This window comes from Chrysochloris asiatica, unplaced genomic scaffold, assembly GCF_000296735.1.
Source record: "Chrysochloris asiatica unplaced genomic scaffold, ChrAsi1.0 scaffold00043, whole genome shotgun sequence".
Classification (NCBI taxonomy): Eukaryota; Metazoa; Chordata; class Mammalia; order Afrosoricida; family Chrysochloridae; genus Chrysochloris; species Chrysochloris asiatica.
The window spans coordinates 3,084,234-3,102,159 of record NW_006408561.1 but is presented as its reverse complement, the minus strand read 5'-3'; the positions used below and the strand labels follow the sequence as shown (position 1 = coordinate 3,102,159).

Sequence of the window (17,926 nt, the reverse complement as noted above, 5' to 3'; positions counted from 1 at the left end):
CAATAAAAGAGGCCAGCCAGCTGATTCCACTCCCTAGTTCAGGCTGAGTGTGGCAGAGCTCTTCAAGGGAATCAGCAACCTTAAGCTGAACCAGGGGTAGGAGAGTGCAGGACAAAAATAGATGCCTGGCGGACTTCAACTGTGAGTTAAAAGCTGGGTATCCCATGACAAACCGAAAACAGTATCATTTTTAACCTGTGAGACAGATATGTTTGCTTTTTTTTTTTTTCCCACCACCCTAAACCAATCATTTCTTAAAATCAGGTGAAATGTCTCATCTTCTGGAAGAAGCTCAGTACAATACGGAAATGTATTTCCAACACAGAAAGGGACCCCTTGGCCCCGGGATCAGTGCTTTGTTCTATTAATATAAGCAAGAGAAAAAGATCCATCAACTTTTCTTTAAAATTCAGCCAGTGACTGGCTTCTTCACAAAAGAGAACGTTCCTTTCTGCTGCTCTCTTTACCCTTTTCCCATGGTTTCTCGTTTTTTTTGTTTACTGGCTTTATATACAGAGAGGGAAAGGCCCACAGCTGGAGGATGTTTTGGAGCAAGAATCAGAAAAACACAAGTGCACAAACACACACACTCATTGTCAAATTACTATAGCTATAATCTAAAAAACAAACAACAAAAACCCATTATTTAAAAAAAATTAATAAAGTTACTGTTTGCAGGAGGAATGGACCACCGAGGCCAAGTCTTTATTTAGCAGCACCATCTCATACTTTAATGTGTTTAGCTACAAAGCAGCAAATGTGATCAATAAAATTTTCCAATATGGACTCTTCACCAACTTCAACCCCGTTAACAACAGACGCCAAAAGCAAATGCCTTTCAAGAAAGGTTTTTGGCATCTGGACCTCTACTGACATGCTCACGTTTGAGTGTCTACTTATTTCTCATCACAAGAAGTTTTAAAAGTTAAATCTGTGGAGTAATTGTGGCACGTGACTCAATAGCATGTGTTGTAGCCCCATTGCTATGGGGTAAATGCTTTCCTCTGCTCTGCAGCCCCTGTCCTAAGTTGTCCCTATACTCCTTCCTTCACTTCCCCACTCCAGTTCTCCCAAGAATGAGTTGCACGTTTGTTGGATATTACAGTGACATGTTTTGTCTCATGAACCACATTTGCACTTGGGCTTAGACTTCTTCCTCTTGGACGTCTCCCTTGTCTGAGACTCCTTTGGAGACCCAGACTCCTCAGTCTATCTGGGGGTCCCACTGTATGTATGCACAAAGCTCAGAATGCCTCCCAGGGCTGCCGGTGATGCTGTCCACTGAGTGCTGGCCCCAATAGGGGGTGTTCATAAGGATGGAGAATTCTCCATGGCTAATGCATAGGGGCTAAAACAAACTATGTTCTACTTTGAAGGATCCTGTGCATATTAAATCTTGCCAAAGGAAGTTAATTAAAATGAAGGAAACATGCATCTTTTTGTTGTTAGGTGCCATTGAGTCAGTACTGACTCATAGCAACCTTATGCACAGCAGAACGAAACACTGCCCAATCCTGGGCCAACCTCACTACTGTTGTCACACTTGAGTCCATCAATGCTGCCACTTGGTCAATATATCTCATTGGGGGGTCTTCCTCTTTTTCTCTGACCCTCCACCTTCCCAAACATGATTTCCTTCTCCAGTGACTGGTCCCTCCTGACAATATGTCCGAAGTAGGAGAGACAAAGTTTGGCCATCTTGGCCTCCAATGAGCACTCTGGCTGCACTTCTTCCAAAACGGATCTATTGGTTCTTTTGGAAGCCCGTGGTACTTTCAATAGTCTCCTACAACACTATAACTCAAAAGCATCAATTCTTCACTATAACTCAAAAGCATCAATTCTTCTACGTAGAAGACTAGGCACACCTAGTGTTCTTCAAGTTGACATCTTTGCTCTTCAACACTTTAAAAAGTTCTTGTGCAGCAGATTTGCCTAATGCAATACATCATCGTTTGATTTCTTGACTGCTGCTTCCATGAGTGTTGATAGTTGTTGATCCAAGAAGAATGACGTCCTTGACAACTTCAATCTTTTCTCCATTGATAAGAATGTTGTTTATTGGTCCAGTGGTGAGGATTTTTGTTTTCTTTACATTGAGATGTAATCCATACTGAAGGCTGTGCTCTTTGATCTTCATCAGTAAATGTTTTTAAGTCCTCTTCACTTTAATAAGCTGCAGGATAATGCACTGGACCGCAAGATCCAGAACTGCAAGGTCAGCAGTTCAAACCCACCAGCCGGTCCTCGGAAACTCTACACAGGGTCGTTGTGAGTCGGAACCAATTCCACCGCACTTGACAACAACAAATTGCCATTTAGTTAATTCCAACTCATGGTGAGCCCATGTGTTACAAAGCATAACTGTGTCCAAGAACATTTTCTATAAATGGGAACCGACTCAATGGCAGGGGGTTTGGACTTGGTTAATCTTTATGGAAGCAGACTGCCAGGTCTTCCTTCTGTGAAGTTGCTGGGTGGGTTCAAATCACCAAATTTTAGGTTAGCAGCTGATTAGAAACCACCTGCACCACCCAGGCTGAGCTACTGTTTACTTCCACCACCCATTTGTCATTGTGTTTTACTGTGGTGGTGGTGTGCCGTGGAATCGGTTCCGACTCATAGCAACCCTGTACAGGGTTTCCGAGGCTGTAAATCTTTATGAGAGCAAAAAGGCTCATCTTTCTCCCATGGAACAGCTGGTAGTTTCGAAATGCTAGACTTAAGATTCGCAGCCTTATTTGTAACCACTATGCTACCAGAGCTCCTTACTGTTATTGGCTTGCATGTTACTAAGATGCTAGAATCCAAGCTACTAATATTTCAGATATCAACAGGGTCACCTCTGGTAGAAAGGTTTCGGCACAACTTCCAGAATAAGACAAATTAGGAATAAAGGTCTGGTGATCACTTCCAAAAATTAGTCAATGAACACATTATGGATCACAATAGAAGATTGTCTAAGATAGTGCTGGAAGATGCGCCCCTTACACTGGAAAGCACTAGTTGCAACAATAACTCTAACATAGCAGTGATTATGAAGAAACTGAAGATCTGGACACCATTTCTTTCTATTGTACATAAGGTCAACATGTGTCAGAGGCTCAGAGTGATAGCAACTAGAACCCTCTAGTGAGAGTTTGGAGTCCTGGTGTGGCGCTGTGGGTTAATGCACCAGACTGCAAAGCCATCTGAACTGCAAGGTCGGCAGTTCAAGCTTACCAGCTGCTCCTTGGATATGAGTCGGAATTGACTCAACGGCACTTAACAACAACAACAACAACAACAGTGAGAGTTTGCTATATGCCCAGTCCTTTACATGTATTTCTTACAAATACTTTTCATCCTCACAATAAACCTTTGGAGTAGATAGTATGACCAGTATTTCATGAAGAAGCAAAAGGCCTCAGAGAGGACAAGTACCTTGTCAATAGCATGGTGGCGAATAAATAGTCAGTCAATCCAGAATTTTAAATTTGGGTCCTCTGCTTTTACAATTTTTAATTTTTATAATTCTGGTGCCCACACTCTTAATGGGGGTAGCCCACTGCTTCCCACACTCTGCATGCAAGAAAGCAAAATCATCAAGCATGACTTGTTTTAAAAATAGGACTCAATACAGAGAGAAATCAGTAGCATTCCTCATACTATAATAACACAGTGTTTAATATCGCAATGTTTAATAAATTGAATACATGTGGAACAACCAGCAGGTATAGACACATATTTCTCGCTGATTCAACCTCAAAAATTACTACCAGGGCCTTCACTGATGGCTGTGCCCTTACATGCTGTATAGTGAACTGTTCTTTCTCATTTACTGCAGTTTTCTTAGAGTCTCTCAAGTGTCTTTCCAATAGACAGTATGGCTTCAAGCCTTTTTACCTTTTCAAAGAGGACAGGGATTTGTGTTTATTCACCTTGCTTTCCCCACAGCATCCAGACCACTGCCTGGTACAGGGCAAATGAACAACGAAGAGCTGTTAAATAAATATGAGTATTTGAACAGCAAGCTGGGCTGCTAACTCCAAGGCTAGTAGTTGGAATCTATTAGTTACTCCACAGGAGAAAGATAAGATTTTCTGCTCCCATGAAGATTTACAGCCTCAGAAACTCTATGGGGTCTCTATAAGTCAGAACCAACTCGGTGGCACACAACCATCATCATTACCACACAAACAGGAAAAGTATATGTATTGCTTAAAATGTTTCCTCCAAATACTGTCCAGCAGGAAACAGTAATGATTCTATATTATTATTTTTCAATCAAAATCTTCTGTGAAAACCACATATGTTCAAAAGTAGGACAAAATGAAACAAAAGGATCTGATAGGGTTGAAAGAATGGGGCTTCCACACTTACCTGGCTGCCCCCCCCCCCCACACACTTATTAACCCAAATCCATAGCACCTCTCTGAAAGCTCAATGGACAAAAGTCCTTAGGGCTTTGCAGTTCCGAGCTTGAGAACTTGGAAGGATGTGAACAACAGTTCGTTCATAACCAAAGCAAATCAGCTCTTGGTTTACTAAGGACTCAACCTGCTACATCAATTTCAGTCTTTGAAATTAACAACTCAATCCACTATTAACAACCTCCATAGCTAACAACTAACATGAATAACATTTTATAAATATTTAAAGATGACAAGATTTGACAAGATTTAGTAAATTATGTAAAACTACAAACCTAAGAATGCACTTTTTTTTTAACTTTTTAACTTTGACAGGAAAAGCCTAAATATGCAGTTGAGATGAAAAAGACTGAATTCTTGCTATTAATTATATGTATATATTGTTGTTAAGCGCCATCAAGTCAGTTCTGACTCATAGTAACTGGGTATAAGGTTTCCTAAGAGTGATTGGTAGGTTTGAAATGCAGACCTTTCAGTTAACAGTCCACTGCAGTGCCACACTAGGACTCATATATATGTACTCCTATTTAAAAAGCACACACACAACAAACACATAGCGGTTGAGTCGAATCTGACTCATAGATTTACAGCCTCGGAAACCCTGTACAGGGTCGCTATGGGTCAGAATCGACTTGACAGCACTTAACAACAACTTCTCCGTATAAGGAATGTCACTATCCATGGAATAAAAGTCACCTTCCCCAACTGCCATAAGTTAATGTTCTCAGCTGCTAACCAAAAGGGGGCAGGCTCCAGTCCACCCAGCCCACAGGGTTTCCAAAGTTGTATATCTTTACAGAAGTAGATTGCCACAACTTTCTCCTGGGAAGCGGCTGGTGAGTTCAAACCACTGACCTTCAGTTCAAACCACTGACCTTCAGGTTAGCAGCCAAGCGCTTTAAGCATAGCTTCATCAGGGCTCCTATATACAAGGAGAATTCAAAAAGTTTGTAGAAAACTAGAATCAAGAGAGCATGGGATTTTTCCAAGAACTTTTTGAAGCCCCCTCATATATGTATAAATAATAATATATGTGTACCAATAATATATTAAGTGGACTCCTGGTGTGGCACTGTAAGATAAGCATTGAACCACAAGGTCGGCAGTTCAAACTCACAAGTCACTCCTCAGAAACCCTATACAGAGTTGCTGAGTCAGAACTGACTCGACCGACTTGACAACACTTTACAACAATAATATATTAAACTATGAACATACATATATGTATGTTGTTTTTAATTGCCATCAAGTTGTTTCGGACTCATAGAGACCCTGTATTGTATTTCTGAGGAGCGGGTGATGGTTTTGAACTGCCGACCTTGCCGTTAGCAGTCCGTTAGCTTATCTTACAGCACCATACCAGGACCTCACATATATATGTATTAAACATATATTGATAGTATTTTAAATATATTCCCTTTCAGGAAAAGTTGTTGTTATTGTTAAGTGCCCTCGAGTTGGTTATGACCCACAGTGACCCTGTATAGGGTTTCCAAGGAGCGGCTGGTGAGCTTGAACCACTGACCTTTCGGTTCAAACTGACTTTACAGTCCAGCGCATTAGCCCGCAGAGCTACACGAGGACACCTCAAAAATCCAAGGTGAAAATTTCCCATCCACACAGCAACAAGGTTTAGTACTGATTCTTTTTCCTCTTCTTGTTGTTAAGTGCCGCAGAGTCAGCACCCATATAGGGTGGGTTTCCAAGGAGTGGCTGGTGGGTTTGAACTGCCAGTCTTGTGGTTAAGCAGTCCAGTGCTTATAATAGAGCACCACACCAGGATTCCAGAAGTAACACATAAACTCAATGCCAATGAGTCAATTCCTACTCATAGTGACCTTATATAGTTTCTGGGAGCAGAAAACCTCCTTTCTCTTTTGAAGCAGCTATTGGATTCAAATTGCTAACTTTGTGGCTAGCAGCCCAATGTGTAACCCACTATGCTACTGTTTTTGTTGTTAAGTGTCGTCAAGTGGGTTCTGACTTACAGTGATCTTGTATGGGGTTTCCGAGGAATGGTGGTAGGTTTGAATCACCAATCTTGTGGTGATCCTACAGCACCATACCACCACTATGCCACTGCTGTTATTGTTAAATGCTGTCGAGTCGGTTCCAACTCTTAGTGATCCTGTATAGAATTTCCAAGGAGCAGCTGGTGGGTTTGAACCACTGACCTTGCAGTTCAAACCGACCGTGCGGTCAAGTGCTTATTCTACAGTGCCACATCAGGACTATGCCACTTGGGCTTCTTAATATTCTTTTCATGGCAACCATCGAAGAGACAAATGACAAAACGTCTCTGCGTGAAACCCGCCTGAGAGCGCTCCCCAGTGTCAGGGAAGTTACTCTGCATCGTTCCTAAAGAAATTCTCAGCACAAGGGCTCACAGCCCAGCCCTTTCTAACAGGAGCTGGGCCACCTCTATGGTGACAGTGTGCACCAGCTTAAAATATCTGACAATTTCCTATCAAGTGGGCTGAGCATATTCACCAAGTACTGTGCTTTGATTGTCTATAAAGCTTTGCTGTGAACCCTGGTGATGCTGTGGGTTAAGCGCTGGGCTGCTAACCACAAGATCTGTGGGTGAAACATGGGGCTGTCTGTTCTCCTAACGTTTTACAGCCTTGGAAACCCTAAGGAGCAATCTATTCTTACTATGAGTTGGAACGGATTTGGCGGCAGGCGGCAGTGGGTGGGTTGAACTTTACTATTCAAGCAAGTCTTCCAATAGGGTATCTGCATCACTTAGGAGTTTATTAGAAAATGTAATCTCTCAGGTCCCACCCTAGAATGACTCAATCAAAAGTTGCATTTTCAAAAGAGCCCCAGGATTGCTGAATGCCTATTAAATTTTGAGAAGCATTGCCCTAGAAGACTTGAAAACAATTCATAAACTGTGATTTTTCTATTTCAGACCATATTCCCAGGTCTGGTGGTAAGACTCTGATTTAGGATGTTTACGATGAACTCTGTGACTAATTTCTTTCCCAGGAGGTCCACATAAACACAGAAAAGGAAACAGAAAACACCACCTCCAAAGACACTTGAACTGAATTGGAGGTTTTGCCAGTGGCTCCATGGGAGAATGCCCTAGTAATCTTAAAGACTACAATTGAGAAAACTTTGTCACACAGGGTTGCTATGAATCAGAATCAACTCCAGGGCACCTAACAACAACATGTAAACAAAGGGATGGCAACCAGTTGTGTGTGCCTCCCCTACAGGGTATTTTCTGGGGGTCCTTCCCCTGTTTGCTGCCCTGTCTAAAATAGACTGTCCAGGAGGAAAATGGGCCTAGAGGTTAATGTTTGCCCTTAGAAAATGTGCACACACCCACTTAGAATCCATGAGGGTGAAAGGACCTCTTTCCACTCTCTTGCCCTAAAAATCAAGGACTAGAGGGAAAAGCTTCAGTTTCCTGTCAAGGCATGATCTGAATTAAAAGGAGACATTAGTCACATGAACCAAAGCTTTTAAATGATCATTATCGGCTACTGCCGGAAATGATTGACTGAGAACACTGACCACATTACTGGGAAATCGCTTTCACATTATCAAAAGATTTTCCTATTCGTGGATGCAAAGCCCTTGATTAACTCTTCGTTCTCCCATTGCCTTCACTGAAACATTAGCATCCAAATGACACATAACAGTGTCTGATTTACAATCTCTCTTCCAACAAATAATTCCTTTTTTTCTTCTGCATGAAGATCATCTAAATGCTTCTCAATGAATACATTCTGATAGCTTGATAAGCCATGAGAAAATGCAGGTGATTTTTAAATGGACTTTACCGTGCATTAGAACAGTGGAGTGGGGGAAGTGTTGGGAGTGGACAGAATGCCAAACATTTTCCCACAGTTGTAAATCCTTCTGCCCAACTGAAAACCCAAGCACAAGAAACTTTCAATGCCATGGCACAGAGTTCACGGAGGGGCAATCTGTCTGCTGAGTGCTCGCTCCCTTGAATGGCTCTCATATGCTGACTGCCACTAGGCCTTTCAGATGGCTGTTGTGAGAAACACTACTGATACTCCGGATACTGCCTCAGTCCTCTTGGTTATGAGGTTACCGATGAGTTATCACAAATGCTTGCCCACAAATATTCAAGAAATCCAATCCATACTAATTTTAACCAGAGTAAGGCTTTTTTATTTGATTTTGCAAAATCGGGCACCAAACCCAGAAGACATGTGCAGACGTAAGTCGCCTACCTTTCCTTACTTATAGTTCCTAGTCCTCGAACAGGTTCTTTCCCCCTCCCCCAATTCATGCTGCTCACACACTCCAGATGCATAGGCCACTGTTGTTATGTTAATCAACCATCTACGTGTCTGTTCTAGCCATTTCCTGGACCACCCTTATTCCTGAAGATGAACCATCTTGAGAATTTATTTTTCACAGTTTTCTTCTGAATCCCAACAGTTTCTTTCTTTTTTCAGGAAGTTTGGTAATGTCTGATATTTATCTAGGGTACTGATAAATACTAAATACACCCAAATTTCCAGGTTTTCTTTGGTATACAGAATATGTATAAATCAGGGGCTAAAGAATGAAATCTTATACAGAGTTGCTATGAGTAGGAACCAGTTCAATACAACCAGTGCCGTAGGATAAGCACCTCAAGCTGAGTTTGAACTGCAAGGTCAGTGGTTCAAATTCAACAGCTGCTCCTCGGAAACCCTATACAAGGTTGCTATGAGTGGGAACCGACTAGACAACACACAACAACAACAACCAGGTAAAGCAAAAGTACAGTTGAATATTTTCTTGGATTATTGTCTTAGTTCTTATGGACATAAGTGAGTTACTACCTCCTCAGAAGAAACAAATCAAAACAAAACAAAACTGCATTTCAAGAAGACAAAACAAAACTATACTTTAACTAGGTAAACCAACAAAGACAAAATACTACTGTGGACATTAAAAAATAAGGTTCTTTAAGAAGTCTGTTGTCTAATGGGGGAAATCTGTACGTAACTAGTTGGAAATGGATTCATAAACTATGGAGGGAAATTTTTCCCTAGCCAAAAAAAAAAAAAAAAAGTTTATCAAAATTAGACAAAGAAAAGTGTCTTATTCAATTTATATTTAAAAGTCTGCATCAAATAGTATACTAAAATGTTTAGAAATTTCTTTTTACATTATATCATTGTTTTTCCCTGTTGCATGAAACCTGGCTTCAACTGGACAGAATCTTAAATGAACTCAAATTTGATACACTGTTTTCTCCTTCACAGGAAGAATGAATTGGGAAATGAGCTCTTACTTGGTCTTGTGTCAGTAGGAATAGAATATATTTCCTTTCCTTTGATAATACACTACAATCTGAGCATGGAAGGACTTGTTTACTATTGTATCCAAAAAGAATTTAAGAACATCTTGATGTACTGTTGTAGTTGTTAAGTGCCATCAAGTCAATTCCGACTCATAACAACTCTGTATAGGGTTTCTGAGGAGCAGCTGGTGAATTTGAACCACCAACCTTGCAGTTCAAACTGACCTTTCGGTCCAGTACATTATCCCACAGCGCCACAGAACATTCTTTAATTCAGTTGGATTGAAACATTTTGTCCTAGTAAAACTTGATATTTTAGGAAGCAGAAAAAAAATGACTTCTTTATATTGACTAAAACTGCAAAATTCACTATATTAAGGAAGGCAGGGAGTCCTGGTGTGGCGCTGTGGGTTAAGGTAACAGACACTAATTGCTTCTTGGAAACCCTATCCAGGGTCGTCACTATGGGTCGTACTGACTTGACAGCACTTAATAACAATAAGGAAGGAAGAGTTGGAATGAGTACTTGGGTCAACTGGCCATTTTAAAAAAGTACTTGGGGACAGACCTGAGATTCACCTTGGGACAATCCTCTGGGTAAAGAAGTAGCAAGCATGGTGATATTTTCCTAATTCATTGTCTCCGGGATATCAGTCTCATTCACTTTGACTCTTGGTTCTAGCACAAGGATGCTTGTGAGATGCATCTCATGAGCCCGGCACATGGATTTCTAGAGTCAGCCTCCCTGTCTCCTCTGTTGCAATGCACAAATCTGAGCTTCACTCTGGAAACCCTCATCCTGGGGACTGGGGACAGCAGCAGTTGCAGAAAATGCAATTCCATCCAACAAACATTTATTGAACACAGACAAGGCAGGGCAGGGGCCTGTGGAAATGGAAATAAAGTCCTTGTCTTCCAGAAGTCGACGGGGGGAGAATGACGAGTAGATAACTAGCTGGAGACGGGTTCCAACAGAAGCAAAAACCAAGTGTAATGAGGAGAAGCTGTGATGGAGTTGGGGGAGGAAGGATGAAAGGGAAGAAGAGGTGGCATTTCAACTCTGAAAGGCTGGCTCGGCCAGCAACAGGTGGAAGTGGGTGGCGTGTGGGTGAGAGGCATTCCAGGCTGAGGCATCACCACACAAAAAAAAGAGCTCTCGGCAACGTGGGGGCAGGAGGGCAGACTCTGGAAGAAGAGGAATGCTTCTTCCAGGGTTCAGATCACAGTTGGGCCTTGAATGCCATGGGGTGGGGGTCTGAGATGTATTCTAAGGAAAATGGGGATGCATTAAAGATTTCCAACCACACTTCTTCATGACCAGGTGTGTGTTTGAAGAAGAGACTCGCCATGCTCCTGAGGGAGGGAAAACAGGTGAGGCACTCCATTCTACATTTTCTCTTTTACATTTCCATTCCCACAATAGCCAGGAATGTACACGTGTGATTTAGATCAGAGATAGTCATAAGGGAATTAAGGGATAGCAAGAAGGGGAAGAAAGCATGTCATTGTTTTTATATAGATACACACATCTCCCAAACCAACTACATGATGAGTGGTAGGAAAATATTTGAAAAATTTTAAGCAAAATAGACCCTTTGGCCTAAACTTGTGCTATCAAATTAACAGCATTTCTAAGCTTTCTATCAGAGACCATTTAGATGAGTTTGGCCTTTCGAAAGCTGCCAGGCCTGACTCTGGGCAAGGTTCTTTCCTGAAGAGATTGGCTCCCTCCCAAGACTGGAAAATGGAGGTCGATAGTTCTATCTTCTAATGTAGCAACAACTGAAAATGACAACACATGCTGAATTCAGTAACCGCTTCCCTAATGTAAACCTGGGAGGGAGGAAAGTATACAAGGATGTTTACAGAGTGAGGACCTCTAACAACAAAACAAAACCACCACACACAAAAAGTAAGCATGAGAATTCCTTTCTGATCACTCCTCAGCTTTACAAAGCAGACTGCATCCAAATATCACAAGGAGGTGTTTTCAAACTCTTGGTAGCAATGAAATTCTCCTTTTCAATACCATCTTCTATACAGAAAAGCACATACAAAAGTCATTTCTACATATTAACAATAAACAACTGGGCGGTGAAGCGACACATGGTTTCCCTCAGATGCTTCCCAGAACTCATGGAATCCTGAGCTGCAGAAGGAGAAATGATGGCAGTGGGAGGGGGAAAACCAGGGTTGTTGAGTTGCTACCGACTCATGGGGACACCAGATGAGTCAGAGTAGATGTATGCTCCACAGGGTTTTCAACGGCTGATTTTCAGGGAGTAGATCACTAGATTTTTCTCCCAAGGATCCTCTGGGTGAACTCGAGCCTGCAACCTTTTGGTTAGCAGCTGAGGCAGTTGGATGCACTATCCATGGATAGTGGCATTCTTTATACAGAGAAGTTGTTGTTGTTGTTAAGTGCCTTCGAGTCGATTCCGACCCACAGTGACCCTGTACAGAGTTTCTGAGGCTGTAAATCTTTACAGGAGCAGAAAGCCTCATCTTCCTCCCGCGGAACAGCTAGTAGCTTCGAACTGCTGACCTTCAGCTGATAGTTTTAAACTGCTGACCTTAAGGTTCACAGCCCAATTTGTAAACACTACATTACCACTACAGAGAAGTGGCCTCTGGCAAATGGACCAGCCAACTCTCACACCAGAATGTTAACTAGGAAGACCCATTGTACAGATGAAACAACTAGTGAGCAACAAGGAGTTAAACTGTCCCACAGATGGTGATAACAGTGCAGGTTAATGGCAGGAGGGTCAGGGGAGGAGTGGGAATAGAAGCCATCACAATGGCTAACAAAATTCAAAACAAAAACACCCACGCTATTACACTACGGTTATGATTCCTTTTTTCTTATTTTGTATGTAGTTTATGGTTATGTGTCCCACAGTCAGTTCCGACTCATAGCGACCCAGCATAGGGTTTCATAGGCTGTATATCTTTACAGGAGCAGAAAGCCTCATCTTTCTTTAATGGAGCGGCTGGTGAATTTGAAATGCTGGCCTCGTGGTTAGCAGTCCAACTCGTAACCCACTACAGAGCTTCTGTTGTATATTAATAGTGGTGGTAGTTGTGTGCCACTGAGTTGGTTCCGACTCATAGCGAGTGACCCTGCATAGTGTTTCTGAGGCTACAAATCATCACAGGAACAGAAGGTCTCTTCTTTCTTCTGTGGAGCAATTCGAACTACTTACCTTGTGGTTAGCAGCCTACCTCATAATCTACTTCACTACCAGGGCTCCTTTTTGTATATAATAGACATATCTTTATTATGTGGAGTCCTGGTGTGGTGCTGTAGGATAAGCACTGGACTGCTAACTGCAAGGTCGGCATTTCAGACCTAACAGTCACGCCTTAGAAACCCTATACAAGGTGGCCATGAGCTGGAACCAACTCAATGGCACTTAACAACAATATATTACTTGAGGGCTTGTTCTAAGCACTGGGAAAGCAGGTAAACAAAGATCAATATCCCTGCCCTCATAATCCTTCCATGGGAATGAGGGAGGCAGAAAATAGATGAAATAAGTCAGATATGTATTATGATTTGTTGTATTTGCTGCCCTTCAGTTGATTCCAAATCATGCTGACCCCATGTATACAGAGTAGAACTGTTCCACCTGTTTTTTAAGACTGTGACCTTTCAGAAGCAGGTTGCCAGGCCTTTCTTCCAAGGCACCTCTGGGTGTGTTTGAACCATCAACTTTTTAGCTAGTAACTGAGCGCTTAACAGTTGGTACCACTCAAAGGCTCCTTGTACAATGATGTTAAACTGTTGCTAAAGTGCCGTTGTTGAGTCGGTTCCAACTCTAAGCGACTCAGTATAGGGTTTCCAAGGAGCAGCGGATGGGTGAGTCTGAACCGCTAACCTTGCAGTTAGCAGTCCACTGCTTGGCTTACTGTACCATACCATAGATGGTGTATGTTAGGAAGCACAATGAATACTGGGGTAGAACACAGGAGATGGAAATTTACACAGCAAGCCCAATGAAGGCCTTCCCAAGAAAGTGACATTTAAGCAAAGACAGAAAGAAAAAAGTGAGAGATGGGGCCAAGGGCAGCCAGATCAAATACTGAGTACACAGTTAAATCTGAATTTCAGATAAACAGTGAGCAGTTTTTAGTATAACTAAGTCCCAAACACTGCAGACTATTTGCCAGAACCAACAAGCTGACACGGAAGTGCATAGCCACAGATGGAGCAGCAAATGCAGGGCTGACCAGTTTAGCAGGAGGCAGTGAAGAGCGCTGCCTGCAGAGAGAAGGCTTGGAGAGGAAACAGGGTCAGATGATGTAAGGTCCTGTGGGCCTTGGAAAGACCTGGGCTTTTACTCTCAATAGATGATAAAACTGGTGAAAGATTTCGAGATGTATGACATGATCTGACTTACTATGGTTACAGGATCAGTTGCATGCTGTACTGAGACTAGAAAAGCAAGGGATAAGATCAGGGATACCAGTTAGGAATCCATCGTTGCTATAATGCTAATAATAATGAGAAAGCTAATAATAATGTATGTACCAAAATGCACATAGACTTTTGGGTGGAATGGCCCCTGGGGCCCCACTAAAAATCCTGGTTATATAATTTATGGGAGGAAAGGCATCAGCTCTCCAAATAAACTCTATCTACTCGCTACAAATGTGAATCTAAAGGATTTTCTGTAACCACTTCATTATCATCCATAAAAATCATCATCAAACAAAGAAGTTTTTGAAAAACATTAAATTACAGGGAACCTGGTGCTAGGGAGTATGGCAGAAGGCAGAATCTCCAGAAGGTACTATTCAATCTGTCTGGGCAGAGCTGATGAAAGGAGATACAGATGGGTAACTCGTGATACTGTAGTGAATAATGCTTATCAGGACGGATTATGAGGGTTGGAAATGCAAAGGTAGAAGTTTTGTAACAAGGAAGGGAGTGATAGATTCTCCAGAATAGGAGCGGAGGCCTCTGGGACCATCAACGGAGAAGAGCCGAGAGCGGGACCCTACCCAGAGAAACAGAGATGCCTGAGATGGAGACAGAGATGATGACGTGGAGTGATGAAGCGACTGGGGACCTTGGACCCAGAGAGGGAAAGGGACTGTGGGCTGTAAACTGGGGGTAGGAGGGGGAAGTGTAGGGAGCCGGGTTTCTGGGATATACCCTTTGGGTGGTTGATGATGCATGGAGGGGATTGGAACCATGGCAGTGAGATGATATAAGATGGAATGAATGTAAAACTAAAGTTCTCCCATGTAAACTATCATATAATTCACAATAAAACATTAAAAAAAAAAAAAAGAAAAACATTAAATTGTTAATAACCCCCAGTAGCTACAGTAGCACCAAGCCAAGGACTTTGAGAAATCACCCTTTTTATATTTAACTGTATGCTGCTGACTGTATTCTAAAGCTAAGGCTTCTAAATTGGATTAAGACGACTTCAAGATTAATGTTTTTGTTTTTCCCAAGTTATGCATAAAGAGAGAAGGTTTCAAAAGAATATAGCCCTGAAGCCAGTTCTGTTATAAAATTCTTGGAAATGTGGAATCTACTACTATTATCTGTCCAATATACTTAAATTTTATTGTGAAAATAAGCAATGATACTTCAGAACTGGTAAACACACAATGAAAGTGTTCACATAAAATACAATCAATTTGTCTTCCTTTGCAAGTAGCAGTAGGCTAACTTCTCCTTTCCAGATGAAATTGTTGATATCTGATCGTCTGACATTCAAAAATTAGTAATTTCATGTTCACCCTAATGAAAAAAACAGAGTGAATGATCTTATAGTAGTCTCCGTCTCAAAATATAAACTATATGACTCCTTTGAAAAGGGAGAAAAAATTATTTACATTATCACAGTAATTTAATCCCCAGGAAGCTTGCCAAACATAGATCAGATTCCTCATAGATGTCTGACATTCCCCACCCCCAAGCTCTGTGTCATGTGTAAGCGAAGTTTCAGTTGTTTCATCGGCATCCCCACCACTTTCTCATGGCAAGGATTTCTGTAAAGCACAGATCTTGATATTTAGGGCCCATGGACTTAAATATACTATAAAATGGAAATACTATAAAATAAGCTTACACTTAAACAAACTTCCAATTATACAGAGAAAAACCATAAAATATGTTTTACAAGCACACTCTACTTAGCTGAGAAACAATTACCTTGAGCCTTGTGAAATTTACTACTATTCAATCACTGTGAAATTTGACCTTATGAGAAACACCTGCTTGTTTCAGGCACCCTACCTCACACAAGGAAAAGGTATTAAGTTAGAGGGCTCGTTTCTCAGAGCTCCAAAACTCTGCTCATTGAATACCCCAATATTAACGACCCAGGATTTGGACTAGCCATGTTCTGCTGCTAATAATAATAATGAAAAAGAGCAGTTTCTTTGAGAACATTCTTGCTGTCTGTTTACAGGGACGACAATGTTGCCTACATAGTCCAAGCGGCAGGAAGGAGTTATTAACACTCTAGAACTCATCTTTCAAAAGGGTCTTAAGTGCTTTAATCAAAACCCCAGATGCCAAATTAGCACGCAGATCAATATGCATTATTAAAAAAAATTTTTCCGCTAGATTCATTTATGCAAAACAATTATTTACCTCACCATTTACAACAACATACTAGTAGTAAACATAAGTTCAGAAAGGCACACAAGTGCAACTTTAAATGTCAAGTGCATGTTGGCTGATTCTTGAAAAATTTCCACAATCATCAGTTGTTGCTCCCTATTTACATAATTTTAAAGACAAACCTAAAAAGAATTGGATGTGAAGCAACTCACATGCTATGTACAATGAACAAAAATCATGTTTTCAATGATATGTATGTGAAATTCCGGCTAGATTTTTCTCTTTTTAATCTCCTTAAATTCAATTACAGTTCAAAACAGTTCTTCCTCTTATCTCTACAGGCATACAGAATGTGCAAAAACCAGATCACCTCCGTGGATTTCGCAAATGCTTTAAAGGCCAAGAAAGCAGTGTTTTCTGCCCCATTACTCCCCCAGAAAACCTAATTACAATTCAAATACTGTATGCATTGAGGGCCAGGAGGGGAGGATGGCAAAATCGCTTGAAAACCCTGAGAGAGGCAACCTGCTGCTCTGGAAGAGGAAGGCCTCCTCTCTACAAGGATGCCGGCCTCAAAATCAGATTTTTAAATCTTACCTGATACGAACAGTTTTCCTGATGTACCATCTCAGTGCATCCTAGGGCGCAGACCGCCAAGCAGGACTGCTCACCGAGGCTGCGTAGGGAAAGTGCGGAGCATCCACAAGCGCAGAGAACGCCCTGGTAAGGCAGGGGCTCCCCGCAGATTAAAATGGATGCTGTTTCACTGATCAACCTGCGCAGTGGCACTGCCTGTGCTGGGAAGAGCGCAGCCGAGCCAAGCTGCTCTCCTCAGAAACCAGCAGCTAGGCTTGCTAACATGGAGCTAGGACCGGGCTGGGGGAGGGGGCGCGCTCATCACTGGCACAATCAGCCAATTATATTATAGGCACAAAGAAAAGGATCAGACTGGGGCTGGTGTGACCTTCTGGTGCTTTATGAAGGCAGTTAACTGATGTGGAAACATTCTAGTCCTCATTAAAGGGGAAAAGGCCAGCGAGTGAGAGAGGCAGACAGACACAAGCACAAATCAATGTTGCAGTTGCACATTTCTAACCTCCAGCATCCATCCCTCCTGCCCACAAATGCTGCTTAGTTGTTTTTTGTTAGATCTTAAGGATCATTTTAGAACTTTTAACATGCTAAAGGGAAAACAATCCATTCTGATTATCAATATAGAAAGGGTGCTTTCTGGGTAGCGCTTTTGAAGTGTTGATCAACTTTATAACTAAAAGGAAGGCCTTCCTTCTTAAAAGAAACATTATTTTGTAACTTCTTAGATTAGCCAATTATATTTTGGCTCTTACCTTTTTAAAGACAACGAGACAATATTATGGAATAATTATTCCTCTAATTTTAGAGAGAGCTTACTAAAGTATTAAAGTCAATGGAGTTTATTCACTTCATGAAACCCAAACTCCCAGTTGCAGGGTTGTTGTTGTTTTTAATGTTTTATTGTGAATTATGTGATAGTTTACATGGGAGAACGTTAGTTTTACATTCATCCTACTGTATATCATTTCATTGCCATGGTTACAATCCCCTCCATGCATCATCAACCAACCAAAGGGTATACCCTACAAGCCTGCCCCAAGTCGGTCATCAGCA

The 17,926-nt window shown here is 41.6% G+C and overlaps 1 protein-coding gene across 6 annotated transcripts in view; it reads right to left on the bottom strand.

Annotated features, from left to right (window-relative positions):
• SCHIP1 (schwannomin interacting protein 1) overlaps nucleotides 1–17,926 on the bottom strand; it is a 1,199,879-nt gene that overhangs the window by 62,384 nt on the left and 1,119,569 nt on the right. The window contains exon 1 of one of the 6 annotated variants that reach the window (XM_006861784.1): nucleotides 16,877–17,219. The exons of the other annotated variants lie outside the window; for them this stretch is intronic. Within the exon in view, the coding sequence (XP_006861846.1) occupies nucleotides 16,877–16,906 (30 nt within the window). The 5' untranslated portion in view covers nucleotides 16,907–17,219. Of the gene's footprint in view, nucleotides 1–16,876; nucleotides 17,220–17,926 lie in introns of those variants that run through there. 6 annotated transcript variants of the gene reach the window in all.